General features: G+C 39.3%; 1 protein-coding gene and 1 long non-coding RNA gene across 2 annotated transcripts; both read left to right on the top strand.

Moving 5' to 3' along the window:
- Positions 1-766: 766 nt before the first annotated feature.
- kcnk10b (potassium channel, subfamily K, member 10b) lies at positions 767-19,642 on the top strand (the record flags this gene model as incomplete). Its single annotated transcript, XM_080042244.1, has 7 exons — positions 767-821; positions 8,909-9,324; positions 15,709-15,826; positions 17,592-17,752; positions 17,892-18,084; positions 18,197-18,339; positions 18,980-19,642. The coding sequence occupies 7 exons, from the start codon at positions 767-769 to the stop codon at positions 19,640-19,642; spliced, it is 1,749 nt and encodes a 582-aa protein (XP_079898370.1).
- Positions 4,274-7,569, top strand: LOC307262066. Its single transcript, XR_013845234.1, has 5 exons — positions 4,274-4,338; positions 5,337-5,367; positions 5,868-5,985; positions 6,274-6,366; positions 7,066-7,569. It is a non-coding gene; the product is annotated as an uncharacterized lncRNA (long non-coding RNA).
- Positions 19,643-24,095: the final 4,453 nt, after the last annotated feature.

Below are 24,095 nucleotides of genomic sequence, written 5' to 3' on the forward strand. Positions count from 1 at the left end.
GGTCTGACGGGAAGGAGGAACTTGGCTTTAGAAATGCATAAATAATGCATTGTTTCCCATACATGGCAAATGATGTAATGGTTTGCGTAGTGATTCGGCGTTGGCTACATCACTTGCCCGCCCTGCACCATGTGCTTCATCGCCGGTTGTGAAGTTAAAAGAGGATCATCTTGATTTTTGGGAGGGAAAAACACAAGAGTGAGTACTCAATAACTGATTATAGAAATGAGTGAAATGTAGGCCTATATACTAGGCTACAGAGGAAGAATACAATATCCTTTAGCTGGTTACAGTAAAAGGCAGGTGGAGTCGTGCGCTTTGGGAATGAAGGGAGGAGAGCATCCTTCCCCGTTGTTCTTGTTGCCTGGCTGCGTAACGCTTGGGTAAAGTTGATTGTGCGGACTCACTCCAGCTGTAACTAGACCGGACCACTGGTGCAGGAGTGTGTGTACTTGTGTATGTGTGTGTGAGAGAAGGGATGTGGTTTGGTGAGAAAGCTCAGTGAAAGGTCTCGTCCGTCAGGCGAACACCACACGTCCAGGCGAGGCAGAGAAAAAAAGGAGGGGGGACAGCAGAGGCAGACAATGCGGTTTGGCGATGCGTTTAGTTCCTCCGTAAAATATTCACCCACATCAATGAAAAGATGATGTGTAAAAGATGAAGGAGAATAATAACACGTGATTTGGATAGGCATTTTATTTCTGTATTTTTTTTATAATCGTTCTGATCAAAATCCCCGGCGTTTTGACTGAGAACAAGAATTGAGATGAAATTTCCAATAGAAACCCCGAGGAAACAAGTTAATTGGGACCCTGAACAAGGTTGGTACATAATGCTTTCTTACTGTCCGATAACTTGCCGATGGATGCTATTTAATTGCACTCTTAATATCAGTAACATCTTATAGAAATGAACAAGACACAACAGTTTTGCAATTTTCAATGCAATTTCCTTTTCAGTAGGCTATTTTGTTCATTTGGCTTCGTTTTTTCTCTTTGTATGTCTACTCTGGAGAAAGGACTCTTAACCTAAGACAAAGCTATTGGGGGTCATTGTTTAGTCTCCATCCCCAGTGTGCTCAGCTGTGGAGGGCAGCAGCGCTGCTGGGAGCGGAGCTTCAGACGGTTCAAGTTAGCATGAGCAACCATCGTGAAACAGGGAAATGTTGTCAAAATAAAAGCATACAAAGTCGTTGCCTTAAAACACAATGATGTCTAATGGACTTTTCAAAGTTAATATAAGCTCTGCACGAGGCTTTACTTTCCAACGTTAACTACATATTAGACGTGTTACTATCAGAGGAATGGCTGCTCACGATATGTTCTAATTTCTAACTATTCTACAGGAAGAAGGCGACCCTCCTCCAGGCTATTTGTTTACATAGGCCCATGGTTTCCAAAAAAAAGCACATGGGGATTTTCTTAGCCTAAAAGTATATTGATATTATACTCTTTGCAACATTCTCAATCAAGGTTTTATTTTTTTTAATTATATTTAACGGAAGTTTTTTTAGGTTATTCAGACAAGCTTTATGAATCTCAGCTGGTGAGCTCCTCGCATACATCAGGGAATCTGTGCCAAGAGCCGACCTGAGCCAACCCAAAGTGTTCCCTCACGTTTACTATAACTGGACTTGGTTTCAGTCATGTTGTTAATTCGTGGTTAAACAATGCCCTTGTGCGCCTAATATTCTGCTGACATGCTGACATGTAGACAAACTGAACGTTTCCAGAGTCCCACTGCCACCACACTGCCCTCCACTGAAAACAGTGTGGTAAACATCTCTTTTGCTAAACAACCATAGTCTTGGCTCAACGTTTCCTCTGCTTCCTCTAGCAGACATGCTGGAGAGACAGAGAGTGAGAGCATTACGTAGTATCTGATAAAAAGCACTGCTCTCCACTCAGGCCTTTATTTAATTTGCAAAAAATCAATATGAAGCAACTTCAGTGGGTTGAAAAGGATTTTAGTTCAATGCCACTCAGCCTCAGATAAATTAAACCCAAACCAAATTATGTCCATCACAGTTTTGGCTCTTTCTCTATGGTTTAACATTTTGAAATAGACTTGTATCCCTTTACTTGGGATTTCATTACTTAGTTGTGGTTTTGCCATTGCCTATCTATTTCAAAGCTTTCTGAACTGTCCTTCCCTGCCCTGCTGCATGGAGCTGATTTATTCAATTTCACTCACTCACAAGAAGAGATCTGAAGCAATTAATATCTTTGTGAAAGTAATAGACAAACTTGGCCTAAATTAAAATACGTAGAGATGTTCTACTGCATCCATCAAAATGACAGCAGAAGATATCTATGTGGGGTCACAGGCTTTTCTGCTGCTTCACCTCTCAGTCTTAATTTTCTAATTCATCTCATGTTGGGGCTGAGAAAATCGGCTAGAAGGCGCTATATAAGTCAAGTCCATTTACCATTTACCATTTATGTTCTATAAATAGAAAAGCCAGCCACATACTGTAAATTGAACTTGACAGTTTTGCACCTTTCCAAGCTTTGGAGACCACTTTGCTGTTATTGATTCAGCCATGATACAGGGATTAACTAACAAGATTCCTAGCCACCCTGACTAGAGGATTAGACACTTCCTGGACGTCCTTGACTCATCAGGGTGGGGTTTGTGTGCGTGACGGCATTCATTTTACTTAGCATATCCCATACTATCCAATTAAACAAAATAGGGCCTCCTTCAAACATTTTTTTTCTTAACTTCCAAAATAGCATCATTGCAGAAAACAGTCTCTGCCCATGGCCCCAAGGCCAACATGCTCTCAGAGAAGTGGGGGCATCTTGGGTGAAGACTAGAGCTCCAAATAGCTTACACAATGCTTTATACACATTAAAGAATCTAAATTTGGCTCTCTCCATGGTGCTGCTTGCCACTGGCTTGACCTGCTCCAGTGCACATGCATTTATTATAAAAACCCATCCAGGAGCCAAGGACTGAAAGTGGCACTTACCCTTCTCTTACAGTCTATTAGAAAAATTGAATCCTTCTTCTTAGCAAGAAGGGGTAGATCAATTTTCACCACTGCTTAGCAATTATGTAAGGTTTTAGTTGCAAGTGCTGTGGGTTTTCAATATTTGTGAACGCTTTCCCCTTTTTCCTGGTTATGAATTTACACCTGGGTGTGTGCTCTCTAGGTTTTTCAGTCATTACTACAGTGATTTAAGGGCGGTAGCTGTTGACTTTGAAGGCTATGTTTAACAGGATTAATGTCTTTTAATGCGTAGAACCCGAAACAAATTCTCAGCATGGCGAGATGTTGACATGACAGAGGGTCTCGCCTCCGCCCAGCGTTTGAAGCAGCTGTTGGCTGGATAATAGGCATATTTGCAGAGTGTGGGCGCTGTAAAGAGCCCTTTATTATCTCAGAGTTATAGAAGGAAATCACTATTTAATGCTTCATGATGGAGGCTATATGTTTTGTAAGCTGTGATTAGCTTGTGTTGCAGGGTGCATGGAAATGCTTCATTACATTTAGAATGAGAACAATGTTTACATTTTTATACCCCTGTTTCTGATCAAGAACCAATTTGGGAAAATATTTAAAAAAAAGATATTGAAGTATCTCTGTAATTTGTATTTGCAAATCTTTAAGAGGCTAAGAATAATTTCCCTTTGCGGTCACTGTATTTGACATGTTCAAGATAGCTTAAAGGTGGCAGAAAATACTGTGATAAACCAAATTCTTTGCATACATTTACAATTTTCATATCGCTGTAAAATACTGTTAATCACTCACCAGGACAGCACAGACATCACGACCTGTTAACACATCAACACTGGAAATGCTCTGTGTAATCATTTCAAAAAGCCAAAAAGACAGCCTACAAAAAAAACATTTCATTACTCAATCTGTAGTATTACATTTGAGGCCTTCAGTCAATTATTAGAACAATGGGTTACTTATATTTCCCCCGAAATCTTCAGAATATCTTTCAAAAGATTGCTCTGTCTGTATTGATATCCTCTAACACAAATAAAATAAAATAAACATAAACATATCTGCACTCTAAAAAGTATATTTTTGAAAAGTTGAAGTAACGCACTGTTTTGAATAAGTCTGACTCGGTTTTCTGCTTTAGCGATGGCAACGTACTTTTGTGGATTACATCAAATTGAAATTGTACTGTACTACATAGACCTGACATTGACTTGCTTTTCTTATGCAAATGAAAGCGCTTCAATTAGGTTTTCCTGTCTAACGTCATGACGTGGACGTTTACGTCAACGTCTTTTTCAGCTAAAATTTTCCTGTGAAGCCGCCATGTTTTCTCCTCGCACTCGTCTCGCACACGGTCACGGCGCCCCAACAAAACGGTAAGTCTAATACAGACAAAGTAATGTTTTACAAATGTTAATTGTCAGATAATACATTTTCTGCCTGTAATGGTTACAGTTTTTCGTCTTAAGGTTAACGTCAGTAAGCTAAACTGAGCCGGACCAGCAAAGTCATGCTGTGTCCTTCAGGTTAGCTTATAATTTTCGATTAATTTATCTGATTCTGTGAGAAATTGTTGGCCATTTGTTCAAACCATTTGTGTGTAAAACTTCCTGTGGCATTTAAAGGTGATAGTTTGGCTGTTAACTGGTCAGTAATTAATTGCATTTTGCCAGCGGACACATGTAGAGTGAACGGTTAGTAATTTGCGCGCGGTGCTGAGTGCTCTGCTCTCCGGGTTAGCATGCTGTGTAGGCTACTGGTAAGGCCAGATACATTTACATTTCTTTACCACCGAGCTGCGTGCGCCTGTTGTTCAGTACACCGTGTGTGTGTGTGTGTGTGTGTTTGTGTGTTACTGCCGTCACCGCATCCGTTGCTATCAACGTTTTTAGTATGAATACTCAGGCAGCACCAATGAGAGTCGCATGCCGTTCTGATGAGAGCACGGAGGTGAGTCCGGCTGCTAAATAAACAACACCACTACTATTATATTAGTTTGCTAGCGGACAGGTAGAATAAACTGAACTGCGCCCGCGTGTCTGTTTGGGCCATTCGTTCCTACGTGTGTGTGTGTCATGTAGTTCTCGTGACAACCAAACACTCAACCTAGCTGTGAAACGCAGTGATAACTGCCTCTGTGGCTTGTTTGACATGGAGGCAGCAGCGGTGAAACCCCATAGTTATACGTTTCTCGGTGGTTAAAGCATTCACCAGTCCAGCTCATATTAGTTTGCTATATCGCAGCAGACTGTTTTCTCCTTCTTTACCACATTTGGCTTAACATTGAAATGAAACGCCACTCCCTTAGTTAATATTAATGCATGTTTAATTTTCTTTTCATGATTCTTTCCCTGATTGGTGGTGGTTACTTCAGGCCTGGACACAAATAATTGAACTACCCAAAGGTAAGTTAAACTGCAGTATTGAGTGCTAATGACAGTGCTATTTATAAGGCTTCAATGTGGCTGTGTAGCCACATTCAGTTTACCATGCAGGGTTAGAGTACAAGTTACTGCACCCTGCCAATGGCATGTATTTCTATACGTCAGGCAAATTGTTTTTCCAGTTCAGCCACAGTCCTTTTTAAAGCCATTTGTAGCCCTCATTATAAAAGTGTGCGAAGGATTCTCCTCAAAAGGATTAAACAGTGTGAAAATTAAAACTCATGTTGGGGAGGTGACGATAAGAAAAATGTAGTCAGGTGACGCAGCTTTGTTGTGACAAATGGCCATAAAAAGCTTATAGCCACTTTCAAAACAGTGGCAAAGTGCTATAGAGCATAATAACACATTTAATACTGAGATTATATGATTTTTTTATTCAGGACACATGAAGATCCATAGTAAGATTGTATACAGAGTGAAGTAATTTGCATTTTCTTTTATTAATTCACTATTTGTTTTAGATCCATTCTGAGTTCCTGTGGTTCATGGCTGTTCCTGGGTCCATGGCCCAGTTACAGTCACTCAAGTCAGCCGATCAAAGGTGGATCAACAGGCCAAATGACGGACACTTTGGACCAGGTACATTTGGAGCATCAAACAAAACAAGTTTCCTTGGTAGCTTAGAGGGTGTCAGAGTTTCCCTATCTTTTACAGATACATAACAAGGGCAGACCATTATAGTGTCTTTAATATATGCAGCTCATGTTTCACCATCACACCATTGAGCTTACATTTATTTTCTAATGAAACTCTGGCATTACAAATGTCCATTTATTTTTAAATAAATTGTAGGATTTAAGTTTTAAGAGTGTCTTCGATTATGAAACTGATTTGAATTGAAAATTAATCAATATCATGTTGTCCTAGACTGACGACATTCTTCTTCGGAGGGAGTGTGTACCGAAAGCCTTCATCATCTGCCTCGCAGAGGATACAGATGACCTGATCAAGGAATATCCGGTAAGCTTCAACAGTTACACTTTTATGCAGGTTGAACAGGTGTTATAAAGTTCGGTCTACTTACGAGCGTAGTTCACGTCAACCGGGTAACTTTAATCTTTCATCACTCGTCCATGGCTGTGACTCATGCCCGACGGTGACTCTGCGCGCGTGTGTTAGTGTGCGCGCGCATGTGTGTCTGCAGTGCCGATACACACACACACACACACACAGAGGGACAGACAGATTTGGCAGACTAGCTTTTATCATCCCCAAATAGTTTGTAAAATTAATAAATGCGTGTCTCCAGAACATATTTAAAAACTGTATTAGCGGGGGAGAGAGAAAGGTTTTCGTTTATTGATTTTACCTAAATGGTTATGATTTACTAACCGGTTACACATGTACACGTGCACACCCCTACTCTAGATTGCAACAAATATGCAAAATATGACTAGAAATTATTTGATTTACTGTTGTACATTCATACGATAGAGGTACTAGTATAGTGGAAAAGTAAGTCAAGGGCCCTGAAAAAAATACAGATAAAATCAAGACACAAAGTATACTTGAATTACTCATTAGAATAATTAGTGCATGTTCACAAAATTGGACTCAAGACTAATGCCAGTGATATTATTGTACCATACAAGGTTCATAGTTAGTTACTGCATACAAGTGCAAAGTGATGACAGTGATGTTTTGTGTCATGTACTGTAGGACTCTGGAGCAGCTCGCCATTGCAGTGTTTGTCTTTTGAAAGGATGGGGAAGGACTGCAGGAGCCACCTGAAAACATGGGCCTCTTCATCGAGAGTGTGGAGGTTTTGCATGGACTGACCTGAACCTAGCTTTTCCAACACCCCTTTCTTTCACTTTTGAGGTGCTCCAGAAAATCATCATGCATCTCAAGCAACATAAGATGTCCCCCAAATCCTAAAATCTGTATGGCAGACTTGAAAACAGTGACTACACATGAGAGACAAATATTCTTCAAACCACAAGGTGATATACACAAATTTTGTCACACGTTTTTGGAAGAGCAGGTGAAAGGTTCCATTTTTGTTTCGATATGGTCCAAAAAGAACAAAACACACTGGCTGTAGAGCAGAATCTATGTTTAGCACGCACAAGAATACATAACTTTGGTGTTTTTGATGGTTTTATGCATTACTATGCACACAGTTTGTCAGATTTAAAACTGTAAAAGAAGTTCCTTTTTATATTTACAGAAATCTCAATATTTATTATCACTTATAAGTAAAACCATTTTTGGAATAATTTTTTAAAACTTATTTTTAAATAAAAGGTGAAATGTTGAGATGGTATCATATTGACTTGGAGGATTTTTATAACTTTAACTGGCGGCTGCCAGAAACAAGGAAAAAAGGACAACTTGCATTACACACCGTGTTTGTCTGATTTAAAACTGTAAAAAAAGAAAAAAACCTGTGAGTCATTACATTGAGAAACTATCAATATTTCAGCTTAGTATAAACATATTTGGACTTACTTTTTCAAACATATTTCAAAATTAAAGGTGAAATGGTGATAGTATATTTATAATGACTTACAAGATCTTTTTATTTTTATTTTTTTTAAGGTGAAGTCACCGATTCCTGAGACTGCTTGTAGTCCTAATCACTTTCTCAAAAATCTGTAAATATATCCTCACGATTTTGCGCTGAAAACCAATTCAGTGTCTTCCATTACAATGCCTATGCTCTGTAAACGGGCATGTGGTTCTCCGGTGGGCCCCTTTTGTTAACATACCCTTTGTTTACATACCAGTTTGCTGAGCCTAGGCTGTGTTTTTTTCCCCACACAATTTAAAACTATGTAAAAAAAAATACCAAAAGTGATTTGACAACAAGCGGTCTCCAGAATCCCTGACTCCACCTTAAACTGACGGCTGCCAGAAACATGGAAAAGGCTTACCTGCATTACACTGGTTGTCTGGTTTAAAACTGTAAAATATTTTTTCCTTTCCCATGTTAAATTACACTGTGACTATACTGGCTATAGCTGGTTATAATGGATTCTATATTGGAAAGATATGGGAAATATGTTGCTTGCCCGACTGTTATACACTGAAATGTGTTCGAAGGTATTGGCACTTTGTTTTCTACTTTTATTCAATAAAGTATATTAAAACAAACTGATTTGAAAATGTGATTTTATTTTAGAAGCAATTTTAAGTTGAATAAACTTAATTCAATCCTGTGTTACCGGTTGCCTTAATTCAATTAAGTTGGTCCAACTGTTTTCTTTTAGGTTCTACGGAAGCAATATTTTACTTTAGGATTAAACAAGAAATTGAGTCAGAAAACACTGACATTTTAAGTTGTTGTCCCTTAATTTTAAGTTGGATTAATGCAAACTTTTGATTTGAAAACAAACAAACTATTAAGTTGATCTGACTTAAAACAATTGTTTAAGTGTAACTTACATTCTTTAGTTCAATAAACTTAATTCAATCCTGTGTTACCGGTTGCCCTAATTCAATTAAGTTGGTTCAACTTTTTTCTTTTTAGAGTGTGCTCTTCTTCACTTCTTTCCTATAGTGGCGGTCCAGACCAACTTGGTCCCTCCCAAAAAGGTCCAGTCTGGCATGGCCAAGTCGAGCCTGGTGCAGGCCAGCGTGGCCACCATGCAGAACCCCATGAGCTGCGACCCCAAGGCCAACGGTCACTGTCCGCTGCCGCGCCTGTCCATCTCCTCGCGTTCTGCCAGCGTGGTGGCCAGCATGGACGCCAGCTGTGACGGCTTGGCCGAGGCGCTCCACTCCGTCATGAAGTGGAAGACGGTGCTGGCGGTGTTTGTGGTGGTGGTTCTCTACCTGGTGTGTGGAGGTCTGGCCTTCAGGGCTCTGGAGCAGCCCTTTGAGAGCATCCAGAAGACCAGCATCACTCTGGAAAAGGCTTTGTTCCTGGAGAGGCATCCCTGTGTTACGCCCGATGAGCTGGAGGCACTCATCAAGGTGAGTGTGTTTGAAAAGTGGAGATGAGCTTTTTTCCCTTGTTTTTCTCCTTCCAGCATTGGGAAAGTACATTGCATTTTTAAAAATCTATTCATCTCTTACAGATCGGTTCGTAAAAGGGATAGGAAGATAAGAAAAAGTAAAAGTATCTATTAAATGGTGGACTAGTGAAAGGTGTCATTCAATTTGATTGGAAGATAAGAGGAAGAAAGTCAGAGGACTGACCTTTATAGCAGCATTTTTTCCAGATGGTGATTGCTATCGGGGGTAATTAGAGGTTCTCGGGGTAATTAATTCTGCTTTCATTAGCTTGTCATGTGATCTTGCCAAGCTTGAATGCTACTTCTTTTCACATCCAGATTGTCCTTCAGCAAATGATGCCTGTCATTTAAATGATAAAAAAACTCACTATTTCACTGAAAAATTGCTCACATCCACACAAAACTTATATCACAACCTATCTAATTGATTTGATATTGAGTATATAATTGGGACAGTTTAGTGGACGAATAGTAAAAGTATTTGTATAACTAATAAGCCACTGATTACAACAGCTATAATCAATATGTTTTAATGAACATGTTAAAGTGGTAGAAGTGATACTTTCAAAGCAACAGAGAATTGTCAACCAGATCGGCAGCTGCATTCAGCTATACAAACTTAAATTTTGAGTTTTCGATTATTGTTTTAACTCCCGGCCTGCCACTTTACTGTTTTGGATTGTTCAGCTTGTTTAAGCGCTTGTAAGCTATTAACTTGTAGTTTAGTTGTTGTTGCTACAAAGACAGACCTCTGAAAATGGTCTAGTTTAAGTGTTGTTGTCAGCTTTCACTTGTCATCATAAATGCAACTCATTAAGATTTTTGAAATGACTGTTAGTCTGCAGGAGACTCTGGATGGCTATGATCGTATTTCTTTATTTAGGTGCACTTATCACCAATATAAATCTGCAAGTGGGTGGGTTTGATTTGTCCACCCACTAAACCAAAGGCACCAGTGGAAATTAGAAAGTTATTTCACTAAGGGAGTGATGTCATGGCACAAATGATGCAGATTTATGGACATTTTAATAGCATACTGTGTTGATGTGTAAAAATTAATTATAAAGTGACCACAGCACCATCAGAATATGCAACCGCATGATCAGGCTGATCCATCCTTTAGCTGGAAGCACAATGATACCTTCAAGGTCACCACAGACATGGGACCCATAAGACCCGTCATTCTTGGTGACACTTGACACGTGGATAAATATGATACAGTAAATGCTCCCACGTGTTGTTTAATGTGAGAAAACGGTACACAAGGCAATCTTGCAGAGAGGGGCAAATAACTCACTGAGTCGCTATGACCCTTACGCTGGCTGGCTGGTTCCAATGTTGCTTAGAATGGACAGTTGCCAAATTATAATTGCAGCAATGGATTGATTTTGTTGCATCTTCAATTCATATGCAAACAAATACTAAACAATAATAATCAAATAATAGTGAGATGCTTTATCAATGTTACATAACATCAAATACTTTTTGATTTTAAAATGATAGAAAATGACATGAGATGTGAAGGGAGAAGAAGAAATCATTTTGTAGCAAAACCTGGTGATGAACCTTGAAAATTCTGCTTGTTTAAAAAAAACAATAACGACCGGCAATCCTGTGAATTGATTCAATCTGACCTGAAACATGCTGCTTCTGCAATGTTCAGTTTTGTTAACAACATGGCTGGTGAAGCGCTTCTTCTCACACCCCACTGGCTGCGTGAACTGAACCCGTCACATCACGACTTAACTTCCCTTCAAGGTGTCCGCCACACAGGTTGCAGCGAAGCTTCACACCCTCTCCGATATCACCCACCACAGAATTATAGGTGAAGATTTTTTGTCACTAACTCAAAGCTGACATGTACAACTGCAAGTGGGATTAGAAAATGATTTGAGATGTGTCAGTGACGTACAGTTGGCTGAGTGGAAAGTTTGATTTGTGAAGGAGAAAATAGTGGGACAGAGATCAGCCAACACTGTTCACAAAAGGCAAGACATCTGTACTATTATGGATTATTTTCTCTGGAGAGCAGGGAACAAAATACATTTTATGACAAAATGGATATAGAAATACAGTAGATTGTTTGTGGATTGACATAACCCCTAAAGAGAGAACCAACCACATGGCACTTAGTGTGAACCACTTTCCGCTATAGATGGCTACATTTGATGTTTCTCCAACATTGCTCCGGTGTACTGTATATTAGACTGCCTATATCGGTGTCCTTCTCTGCACAACATATGTGCTTTTATCCTATTCTTAGAGAAGCTTATTGCTCCCTTGCAGTGCTCAACCTTTGAGCCATAAAGGCGGTATCAGTTTGTAAAAAATATTAATATTATAATAAATCAATGACCGTATTTCCTAAGGAGACGTGTGGAAATAAAAAGCTTTAGCATGGTGTGCCTGGGGTCCGGAGGGGATCAATTATTCATTGCACAGACAAACAGTCGCAGACCTCCTGCTGCAGCGCTAGTAGCAGCAGCTTAGTCATAGGCAAGACTGTCTCGCAGACAAATGATCAGATTCAGACACATGGGATAGTGTATAAAGGCATGATTCATCCAACTGAAGGCTAAGGACAACTAAACACTTGCCTGTTTATAACCTCCCAGAACTCATTTACAATATTAATGTATAAGGAATAAAAGGTTTACATGTTGAGCCATTTGCTTCCCTCAGGGAGTTAGATGAGAAGATCAATACGACTCTAATTTCTACACAGTAAATATAAAACAAGTAAACGTTTTCGTAGCTTAGCTTTGCGTAGCGTAAAAATGGGAAAAAAAGGAGAAACAGCCTGCCTGTTTCTGGTAAGGAAATGCATTATTTGTTTCATTCGTACAAAAAGCAAAATGTAAATCATTAAGTTGTTGGTTTGTGTGCAAAACTTGTTTTTGGGTGAGGGCAGTGATTTATTACTAGACTGTAATTTGTTTGTTGCATCTCTGTTTGTGTACAGGTTACAAACAATGGTATAATTATATATCTTAAATAGGTTTGTATAGCTATTTAATTATTATTAGAGATGTAGGGTAATTTTGTTACCTCTGCGATAACTTGTCTCTGGTTTTTATGCTAAGCTATTTACTGTAGATACATGAGTGTCATCATTCTTCGTAGCGAACTCTCTGCAAGAAACTAAATCAGCATTTTTTCCCCCTCCAAAATATCAAACTTTTTCTTTCTAAAGAAATAATAATAAGATTGATTTTTTACTCTACTAACTTACGTCAACTGGAATCTTTGCAAAGTGAAAAGTATGTAATGTGTGGAGCTCATACTGAAAAATAACAGAATTTATTTCTGCTGCTGTCTCAAGAAAAGGCCGTTAGGACGGTTCTTCACAAGTACTCCATCAGATAGTCCGTCTGGTATTTTAACAGGTTCCTTATCAGTCTGTTCGTGCTGTGTCGAGCTGTCACTCAAAAAATTATCCTTCGTGGGTACACAGCAGTGGTGATGACTCACTGTTGTCAAACTGTTTGGCAGATGAGTTGAGAGAAAAATGGCGACCTTGGAAAGCATGTTTGTGTATGTATTCCGCATGTGCACCTGTGTGATAGTGAACAAGAAGATGTATTAGGTTTGTAAAGGTTTGCTCCACAGCATGTGTTGACTTAATGAGTGTGAGTGTATGTCCATGCATGGCTTTTGAGCACTTCATGTCTGCTTCAGTGTCTGTGCTGTCCATCTACTTGCTGTGCGCCCACAGACTCAGCAGACATTAATTAGCTTTTCCAACGCCATTGGGATGACTCACACAGTGGCATGACATGAAGCCACGCTGTTATTGGCAGTCTAACCTCATTTATTAATGAGTCATTTATCTGTAAATACATTTTCATTAACTCTCACTTAGCTGAATGTGCAACCAAAACAGTTTTTCTTTTTTAAAACCATGAATAACACGATTATCAGCTAAGTTTAAAAACAAAAAATATTGTAAATATAATTTTTCTTTACAGTAACATGTCTTCAAAAGTATATATGCATTGAAATGTATATACTATGCCTTCACTAAAGTACTTCAATTCCATTTAATGCTTGTATATATCTTGTTGTCTAATACACCTCTGTTTGTAATTTTTAATTCACTGACTACTTTTTTAGGAGTAGCTTTCCACTGTGGTAATTCTACTTTTACCTAAGAATAAAGATAACAAATGTCACAAACAATACATCCTCATCAGTGATGGACATGTGTCTTGCTGTTTAGCATTCATTTGTTCAGCTTTAATGCTTCAAGCCGGTTGGGGTAAAGCTATATTATTTTCATTATTTATTAGTGATGGTGGAAGTGCTGCAGAGGAAAGTTCTTGGAACCGGCTCACAGTGAAAGAGTGGGTGGGTGAAGAAAAAGAGAGTGAGTGTGAAACGACCGGCTGGCTGGGTCACCGCTGTCCCTTGCTGTGGGGTAGAAAGACACACTGAGAGGGTGAAGCTCTGCAGTGAGCTATTAGGTCACTCTCTAATGATGCTGCAGTGTAGGACATTGAAATGCAAATTAGCGAAGAGCCATGTCATGATTTTCTGTTTGCAAGAATGTGAGTATACCTCTGTCCAATCAAAAGTGAAACAAAGACAGCATTTGTCGCCCTTATTAACACGTTGCAACACAAACCAAAGTAAAGTTCCGTCCTTGTGGAGAAGAAGGATTTGTCACATCTCTAATGCAGCGTGAACCACGGTTGTGGTTGTGGAAAAAAGGCGAAAGAGAGACAGAAATAGACCTTCTGCTAAAGTATTCAGATACATTGTGAGGATATTTATAGCTCTCCCATGATTACAAAAGTGGGTTAGTCAGGCTTCTATCTATAAATACCATAGTTTTTGTGCTAGAACCAATGAAATAGGATTACTATTACTGGTTCATTTTAGAGAAAAATCCGGACTACACTGATGCAGCTGAGGTAAACACATGCAAGATGAGCTGGCATGTGTTACAACAACGTACGTAGAAGTGGTCCTCTACTCTGTCTGCTTTGAAATGTATGTCATGAGAGCTGATACATATTTTATCATGTTGTAGAGCATCCCACTAACAGCTTGCATGGGTAGACTGGGGGTTGCTCTGAATGAAGAAGCTGTACGGGATATCCCACCAGCATGATGTTGATAAAAGCACTGAAGCTATTTTTTACCAAAGGCATCCCTCCAGGTGACTTTCATTCCAGCAGAACCAATGTTTATTGAAGCCCATGGGCAGAATTCTAAACTATTTATAAAATAAAATAAATGCTTCTCTTAGTATCCCCATAAACAGGGAATTTAGGAAGAACACAAGTACATTCACTTTTCATGGCCACACAATGGAACACAGGAGGAGATCAATGAGAATAACGATCCATTAAACGCATTGTGGCTTCTTAATGTTTTCCCAGACACCACATAACGAAATACTAAGACACTGAAGAACTGAAGAGATGCAATCCTCTCCGTTGCAAAGTGTAATCCTGTGTAGATTTAATCAGTGTGTGAACTGTCAAGACATGCAAATTGGATAAAGATGCAGAGTGAAGTAACAGCTTGATGTGGAGAGCCAAACACCTAATCACTTGGGATCTATATGTATAAAACTATGAGTACATCATGATATAAATGTATGCAAACTGTTAAATGATCAAATACTCACATTATCAATGCAATGCTCATTTTGTTCGTTTTAATGAAATGTTTATTTTTTTGTAATTTGTAACGCAATAACATTATACGATCATATTATCATAATTCCACTGTGAAATACACTAATATCGAACGGATTGAATTATTGGCAACTCCATCCACTTGCCTTCACTTCCTGTTATTACATTTTGATGGCAGGGGTCCAGGATTAAGTCAGCATTCTGCAGCTAATTCATATTCCCCTCCCCCATTTTCAGGCCCCTTTCCAGTGCTCGTTCTTCTCCTCTCTCGTTCTCTTTTCTCCTTTATCAGGTAGCGTGACCTTCCAGGTTGGGATACACAATCTATCCTTTTTTACCTCCCAAGTGTTACATAATCAGTTGCGGGGGTCACGCACAAAACACTCATATCAGATACTGTTGCTCGAAAACTCATAAACATTGGCAGGAGGTTAGTTAATGTGCTCACTCTCGTCACACCATTCACGTGTGTTTGTCGTGCTGCCATCAGCTGTGCCGACACGCAATCATGACCCTGATTACCTCTGTTTAGGTAATAAATGGGAAAAAATGCATGTCAGGTTCTACTAAGTGATTATGTAATGCCGGTTTCCCTGTTGAAGGATGATTCTCCATTACTGTATCTTTACTGCTTATATCTAGCTGGATATCTCAGGTTTAAGTACCTATAATATTATAACAGTTTTTGCTCTTTCCAGCATTCCATAGATGCCGTGAGTGCAGGAGTGAGTCCTATTGGTGATACATCATACAATTCCAGTTACTGGGACCTGGGCAGTGCCTTCTTCTTCGCCGGAACCGTCATCACAACCATAGGTACAGTTTTACAGTAACAGTTTCTACTCTCTATAACTAGTTACATTTGCGTTTGTTGGCAGTCAATACAACTGACATTTAAGTACTGACATGTGCTGATGTGTACTATAAAGCACGGGTACCTTCAAATGTAGGAATTATTGTGACAAAGGTATGACCCAATAATAACTTGAACTGAAATGGCTTTGAGTTTCGTCAACCATCAGTTATCAGCTATCAGTCATTACATTTCAAGTCCTTTTACTGCCCTTTCAATCTCAGTCATATGAGGTGAGGTGAAGCCAATTCATCCAAAAATGACTCAAATGCACTATTTCACAAATCATTAAGCTCTCCTCAAAACTATTTTTACTTTTGAAGGCCAAAACTGAATAATTGTCAATACTGAATAAATAAAAGACATAATGAAATAAATAATTATAATATGTGTGTCGTATAAATTATTGATATTATCTAATTCATAATTACTTGCTGAACACTTTGGGGCTCCATAGACACCCATCCAACCTGGCAACACTGCTTATGTGTAAAGAGACAAACCAATATTCCTTTCTTACTATTGTGAAAGTTCAATCTTTATGGAAAATGTGTACTAGGCGAGCACATGCTCCACCAAAGAACACAAGCGTATAAAAGCAAGTCTAACAAGCAATAATTCATTTTTCCAAAATGGGATTTGTCCTTTCAGTTAGGTGTTTTCTCATTACAAATCTCTGTTAAGCTGTGCAAATCCTTTCCTCTTATTATTGGCCCCGGGTGAGTTTTACAAATCCGCTTGCCCTCAGCAGGCAGTGCTAAATGATGCAAAGCTAAAGCACCATAGGATTTCACAACCTGTAAAGATCAACATTATTCAAGATGCTGACAAAACACTGCTGACACAGACATGTTGTTGTTTAACCTATGTCAAGGTCTCTCTTCCTTCTTTCTGTCCCACATAAAATACTTTTTGCATGTTAATAAGCATTTTTAAACTGAAGCGAAAAGCCTGGAAGCTTTTATCAAAGGAAATCATTTAAGGTTAAGGAATTATTATTTCCATCATTAAAGCTGATGTATTTGCTTTGTAAGCTCTTTCTATTAACTCCATGTTCCTTCATTTGAGTTACTGGAAAAAACATCACAGACCTGTTGCTTCAGTGGATTCACTTACCTTACTCCTCAGATATATTATTATGAAATATCAGAAGTTTAAACACAAGAAGCAACTCGCTGACTTCAGATGACATAAAAGTCACAAATACAAAACATATTTTTTCTTTGGACATGCATAGCAAACTATTCCTTGTTGTGAGTTTGGATAAACGTCCTGACAGCAGAAGAAAGACAGTAGCTTCAGAGAAGAATGCACATTATGTTAATCTTCTACATGTCTGCAGTTTGAAACAGGAGGCATCAGGTATAATATGCGTCTGTGCTTTGTCCCTTGTCATGGCTTCTTAATTTTTTTTCTGTCAGAGTAGAGCCATAATTAATTAAATTTTCTTTAAGGGGAAACTAATTGTTGTCTCTCTTGGATCTTATTTTCCACTGACCACTTGCTACAGTAACTTAAATGCATTACATAAGAGCTTCAATTGATTGTATTGCATAAGAACATCTAGATAGTCTTCTTCTGCTCTTCTATCTATCAATACTCCTGTCTTTCTGGAATTTCTTTGCCTTCTTTGTTTTTGTTTTGTTTTTTTCTTCTCACTAATTAATTGTCTCTCTTTCTTTTTTCTTCTCTTCTCTCCTCTTCCTTGTGTTGTCCTTGTTTTGACAGGTTATGGAGACATAGCCCCAAGCACGGAGGGTGGGAAAATCTTTTGTATCCTTTATGCCATATTTGGCATCCCCCTCTTTGGATTCTTGTTAGCGGGGATTGGAGACCAGCTGGGGACCATCTTTGTGAAAAGCATCCTGAGAGTTGAGAGGATTTTCAGGGTGAGTTGCAATGTATCGCAATGTATTGCCTTCTTGTGTTTATCTGTTGTTGTGCTTTTTCTTTAAAAGCAAGAGTGCAGTTAACAACAATTTAGTTTGAGTTGAGTTTATAATAGCATCTCTTGTTTGGTTTTCTCAGCAAAAACACAAACAGATCAGCCAGACGAAGATCAGAGTGACGTCCACCATCCTGTTCATCCTGGCTGGCTGCATCGTTTTCGTCACCATCCCTGCTGTCATCTTTAAACACATTGAGGGCTGGACCACACTGGACGCCATCTACTTTGTTGTGATCAGTCTGACAACAGTGGGAATAGGAGACTATGTGGCAGGTAGAACTTTGTAACAGTCGCTTCTTATGCCAAGATGTAGAGATGACCGCTTTGCCGCTACCTTTCGTGGCTTATATTTGACTACGGTGGTATTTTTTTATTTTCCCTCCAGGTGGAAACCGTAGGATCGACTACATGAAGTGGTACAAGCCTCTGGTGTGGTTCTGGATCTTGGTGGGTTTGGCATACTTTGCTGCCGTCCTCAGCATGATTGGAGATTGGCTTCGAGTATTGTCTAAAAAGACCAAAGAGGAGGTACGCTTCATTCAATTACACTGCTCAGTATTACATGAGAGAGGAAGCAATTCAGTTATTGTTTGAGTTGTTCAAGATTTGAAGTTTTGAGATCGCTATAATGGAACAAAAAGATGTATAGGGACTCAATGCAGTGTGCTTTAGCAGAAAAAGATTGTCAAAAATGTGTATCAGGTAGTCTCAATTTCTTTCTAAAGTCCCTGAAATTTGGTTTAAAATCTTAAATTTTCTATATAGCTAAATAGATTTTCATGAAAAAATCCTCAATCAGGATTGTGTAGTTTTGGTTTGAACACATTCGATCGACTTTGTTGCATACACAAGTGAAACAACCCCACAAAGGCCATCCCATTTTGATTCAATGTGGCTAAATCCTGATCGGTGCACAGAACTATGTGGCATCTACTTTTTCCAGCTCAGCCTCACCCACTTCAAATCAGTGAGAAAATCATAAAATCACTCCATAACCAAAACTGTTCCAACCCTGGCAGAAGATTGATTCTATCATTCAGGTGTCGTCACTCATGCTAAGCAGCTGATTGAAAAATAGGTTTAAGGGCATTTAAGAAGCAATTTATGTAACACAATGGCTGTGTCTGCCATATCAATGGGTTTCTCATACTCTCCCTGCACCTCACAGGTCGGGGAGTTTAAAGTTCATGCGGCTGAATGGAAGGCCAACGTACGAGCGGAGTTCCGTGAGACGCGGCGGCGCCTGAGCGTCGAGATCCATGACAAGCTCCAGCGGGCAGCCACCATCCGCAGCATGGAGCGCCGGCAGCTAGGCCTGGAGCAGCGGGCTCAGTCCCTGGACATGCTGTCTCCAGAGAAGAGGGCCTTGTTCGCCAGCCTGGACGCCGGCCGCTTCAAGACTTCCTCCCAGGAGAGCATCGACACCAAACTCAACAACCTGAGGCTGAAGGGGGCCTGCTGCGAGCCCTACGACCACCATCAGGGCAGCGAGCAGACGCCACAGACCGCGTCGTCTTCCGAGGAGAATCTCTTCAACCTGCGCTTTGGATCCCTCACCAAGCTGGCCAGACGCAACAAGAACCGGGAGCTTCGGAGGAACAACATCCCAGACGATATGCGACGGGCTAGCGCGGGGTTAAGCAACGGCCATGCCATGCTGGGCGAAGAGAGGACGGAAGAAAGAGATGACAATGATGGGGAGCCAGATGAGGAGAGTGGAGAAAGAAAAGAGGAGAACATCAGTCTGACAAACCTGTCGCATTACGCGTCGGAGCGTGCCAAGTTGAATGGGTTTGTTGAAGTACAGGCCAAATATGGAGAGAAGGACTAGGTGTTGTTGAGTGGAAGAGCACTTCAGAGACTGAGAGAGAGTGAGAGAGAGAGTGAGTGATACAGAGACAGAGACATGGAACAAGAGTGCATGCTCCTTTGAGATGTCAAGAAATGTGCCTTTTCTGTTTCCTATGCTTTGATTGGAGCTGCTCCCATGAAATTCAGTCATCGTGCCATAGCCATGGGAAGAAAATGTACTGCCAAAAAATTAATGAATCGAAGAGACAGAAGAGGCTGTGGTCAAAATACCTCATATCAGATGCTACCGTAGAACGGGCTGCTTGAGAACTTTACTTTCTACAGGAGCTACCTTCACTGCTTCCTTGCCCTTCAGCGCTGACGACATTTCGGAGACGCTTGGGCAATGGCATTTTTGTTAATGTTGAATCTTATTATTTGACAACGTGGGCAGGACATACAGAGAGCTAGCTTAATGACATCCATCTCCAGAAACATTATCGACCTCCGCTTTGTCATCTCATAGTGTGGTGGCTATTTTTAGCTCAGCGGCCGCTACAAAAGGACTTGTAATGAATAGAGAGTTAAAGGTTGTGTTTCTGCTGGATCAATAGACAGTACGAGTTTTTACCTTGCTGTCACGTTCAATTATCCCTACATGGTATTTGATTTTCAAAATGTAGCCTTAGGATAAAAAAGTACTACGTACTAGGAGCTCATAAAAACAAATCTTAATATTGATTGTGCATGGTTATTAAAACACAACCATATCAGTTAATTAATTTACACTAACTTGGAAGCTTGAAATGACAGCTGATATAAAAATAGTATTTCTGTATGTTTGGTGGAAACCAATGTACCAATGTTATTCTCTAACTAGTTGCCACCATTTTCTAAATTGTGGATAAGCACCGAGCAGGATTTCACCTGACAGATACACATTTAATCACCTTTGGCCATGAGATTGTCAGCAATGTTTTAAAAACCTTTTTTTTTGTATAATGACATTCACTTAATCACAAATGTCTTGAGACTACTTCCTCAACTTTTTAATTCATGAATGTGATGCTGTTGATTTTGTACTCACCAAGCATGTTTGCATTTGCTGTGTTTACTACTTTTTGTAACAGCCAAGCACTTGAGTTGAATTTTCCATTGAACTGTAAAATATGAACTAAATGTGTCATGTTTCTTCTTTTTCTTAATATACATATTTTTCCTTACTGAAACTCAGTTTAACATATTCACACTGTCAAATAGTGTAGGTCCTCGAGATTCACTCGGTGAAATATCCATTTGTAACTTTATTTGTATTTCCCATACAGGCCCTGATACTACAACCCAATGGCAACTTTGAATTTTGCAGAGTTATTAAATGTATCACTAGCGTGCGTTGCATGCATTTCTATATGGTGAATTACACACACATCCACTGGTTGTATTTGTAACCTGTTTATCTGATATGACTAACATTAACCTCTCCATGACCATGACCTGTGAGTGTCCATTTGTTGTACAGTTTATTTTATGAACAGATCACAGTAATGTAGTGAGTGCCTTTTTCCAGATAATAAACATGACAAAAGAAATGTAAAAAAGGTGGTTATTTCTGTTCTAATAGCTGCATTCGCATATACATTCAATTTACGTTGATGTTATATTGGAAGGGCATTGCTTCTCCAAGGGCATTGCTACAAACCATATTGTAGGATTTTTTCATGGCAGAAAATATGACTTGTCCTTGTAGTAAAAAAAAAAGGTGTTACTCATACAGTTTACGAGGGCTTCGTTCTATTTAAGGGAACAGTGAGCCATGGGAGTGAGCCAGCACGTACAGTACCACAACTCTAACTGAAGCAGCTAAATAGGATTCAGTCATCGTTAATTTCATGTTCGTGTGCTTTTCTCTCTGCAACATCTTTTCTAAAAAAAGGCTATTGAAGGTTTTTTATTATTTCATGTGAGTGCGCCCAACTCAAAGACCAGCTATTAAGAGGACTGTTAATGAGTTCCTGATAAGCATATACATAAAGGTTATGTATATATACTTCATCAAAAATCCTACCAAAACTTATTAATAATTTTTTATTATATGTTTGCCTACAACTACACAACCAATGAAAACAACTCTATTTAGCTGGCGGTCGATTAACTGACAGAGTGTATATGGCCAGAAGGCAACTTGCTATTATAGGCGGTTACATAGGCTATATTACTTTTTCTGTGTTTGGCCATAATCCTCTCAATATATTAAGGCACACATATGATGGGAAATTGTGATGAATGTGAATGTTTGACTAAAATGTTTATTGAAATTGTTTGGGCTAAATTAAAAGTCTTCCCCTGAAATGTATAGGGTAACTTGAGTAATTAAGCTCCATGTAACATCACTAAAGGAAAATTGTAATTTGACCTTCAGCATAAAATGTTTCTGCAATATATCTGTAGCATCTAGTGTATTTTTACACAACTGTTTGCCATTAAAAAGGAAAACAAGTCATATGAGGACACTGTAAAATGCTCCCAACTTACCAAATGTATTCAAACAGAATAAGTCCACAAAGCATATCTTCTCTTTGCAGTTGAAGTTATTAACTTCTTTACTCTTTTCATGTCTTCAAAATGTTCACATTGCAAGCTTTTGGGTAATTAAATGTCAAAATTCATCATTACGTAAGAGACTCCCAGCTGTAGGAAGCTGGAGCCCAAGGTCTCCTTCAGTGCATGCCAAGCACGAAAGCCTCAAAGTCACGTGTGAAAAAGTGAGCATGGCATCCAAGAAAAAAAAAAATAGCTGACAGCACCACAAAATAATGAATCTGGGAGGCAGGTCAGTAAAGGCACAGCTATAAATTACCTGTAATTGAAATTGCGTGGTGTGTGTGTGTGTGTGGTTGTTTTCCTTCAAGGTGGAAGTGACCTCAACCTGCTACACCTCCCTCCTCTCCTGCTCTTTGATTTCTCTGTCCCTCAATAGTTAATGTGGCGCCTCTCCCACCCACGATGATACAAACAGGAATGTTTTGAGTGTTTTCTTTTCTATTCATGTGATATGAGTCAATTAACCCATGTCAATCAATCATGGATTTGGAAGCGTCTGGTTGGGCGGGTCTTACAACACAGCAGGAAACAGAAAAACAATAACCCTCTTAACAAACATGTCAATCAAGCATCAAGCCATGGATCAGAACGCCTTAAAGGAACTTTTCTCAAACAGATACATTACAGTAATCACATAAACAACAATAGGTAGAAGAAATACAGGCTTTCTTGTTTCTCAAAACTAATTATAATTTTTAAAGTATCTTCCCTCATCCTGTGCAAACACACAAGAGATAATCAACCCCTGTCACCATGTACTAGATGAAGACAGCAAAGAGCAGGCTGATGCATTGCATTGCATAGGTGTTCTCCTAATTGAGTGGTAAATCAACTTGTGATCCAGCTCCTTCCAGGGTAACATTAACCCTTGACTGCATATCTTCTCTCTGAGGCCACAGAAAGTATTTTATGGCCCTCACATAATCCTGGTTATGAATATAATTACACTTTGCATTATATCATGATGATGAAGATGATGATGATGCAGCTGAAGTAGGTATGATGTTGCATTGTGGGGGAGCAACAAAATCTCAGAATGACGTGATAGAAAATTACAGGGACATTTTTAATCAAACTTAATAGCTAATTACCAGTAATGTGCATGCTATACAGGTAAATAACAGGAATATTACATTTGCAGTCTCAAATGGGTGGGTGGGTTGACCCATTATTATTAATGTGGTACTAATGTGGCTCATACTGTACGCAGCAATATACTAATAGACAAATAATGTTCCTATATTGTTTGTGTGGGCTTGGTGTTGAACCACAGATCTATCAACTGTGTTATTCGACAACGTGTGGGCGGAGAGGCTACTGTGATGGGTGGCTTCTCACATCCTATCGAAGAATCATGAATCCGTCAAATGAGAATTGTTTTGGAGCGTGGAGGAATGAGAATAAAGGCTTGTGTGTCTCACCCAGAGAGTGTGAAGTGGACCCAGCATGCATGGGCACGCATCCTGATCCAACCAATCTCACAATTGCTTAAACAAAGGCAATCTCAAGTAAAGGTATAGCCACGGAAACAATGGGAAAATCAGCCCTCTCTGAATCCAGTAATTATTTCACACCCTTTTGCAAATAAATCAAGTGTGTTGAATAATCAATCCTGTTCACTTTCAGTTTGTCTTAAACATGTTCAGAATGGCCATGAATCGCTCACAAAGACGGCTTCTGTAACATAACTCATCACCATCTTTAGACATGCATAAAGCTTTTTATGTGACAGGCAATTCTGCAACTTTTCACCAGAACTAACTGAACAGAAATGGCTCTTGACTCCCACTCTTTTCTAGCGCAACTTGGATTCCAAATCAAAGTAGAATGACTCATTGAGTCTGTGGGTGGTTTTGACCTTGTGCTTTTATCAAATGAAGAAAATGGAGGAC

Source organism: Ammodytes marinus (assembly GCF_949987685.1).
Source record: "Ammodytes marinus genome assembly, chromosome: 15".
NCBI lineage: Eukaryota > Metazoa > Chordata > Actinopteri > Uranoscopiformes > Ammodytidae > Ammodytes > Ammodytes marinus.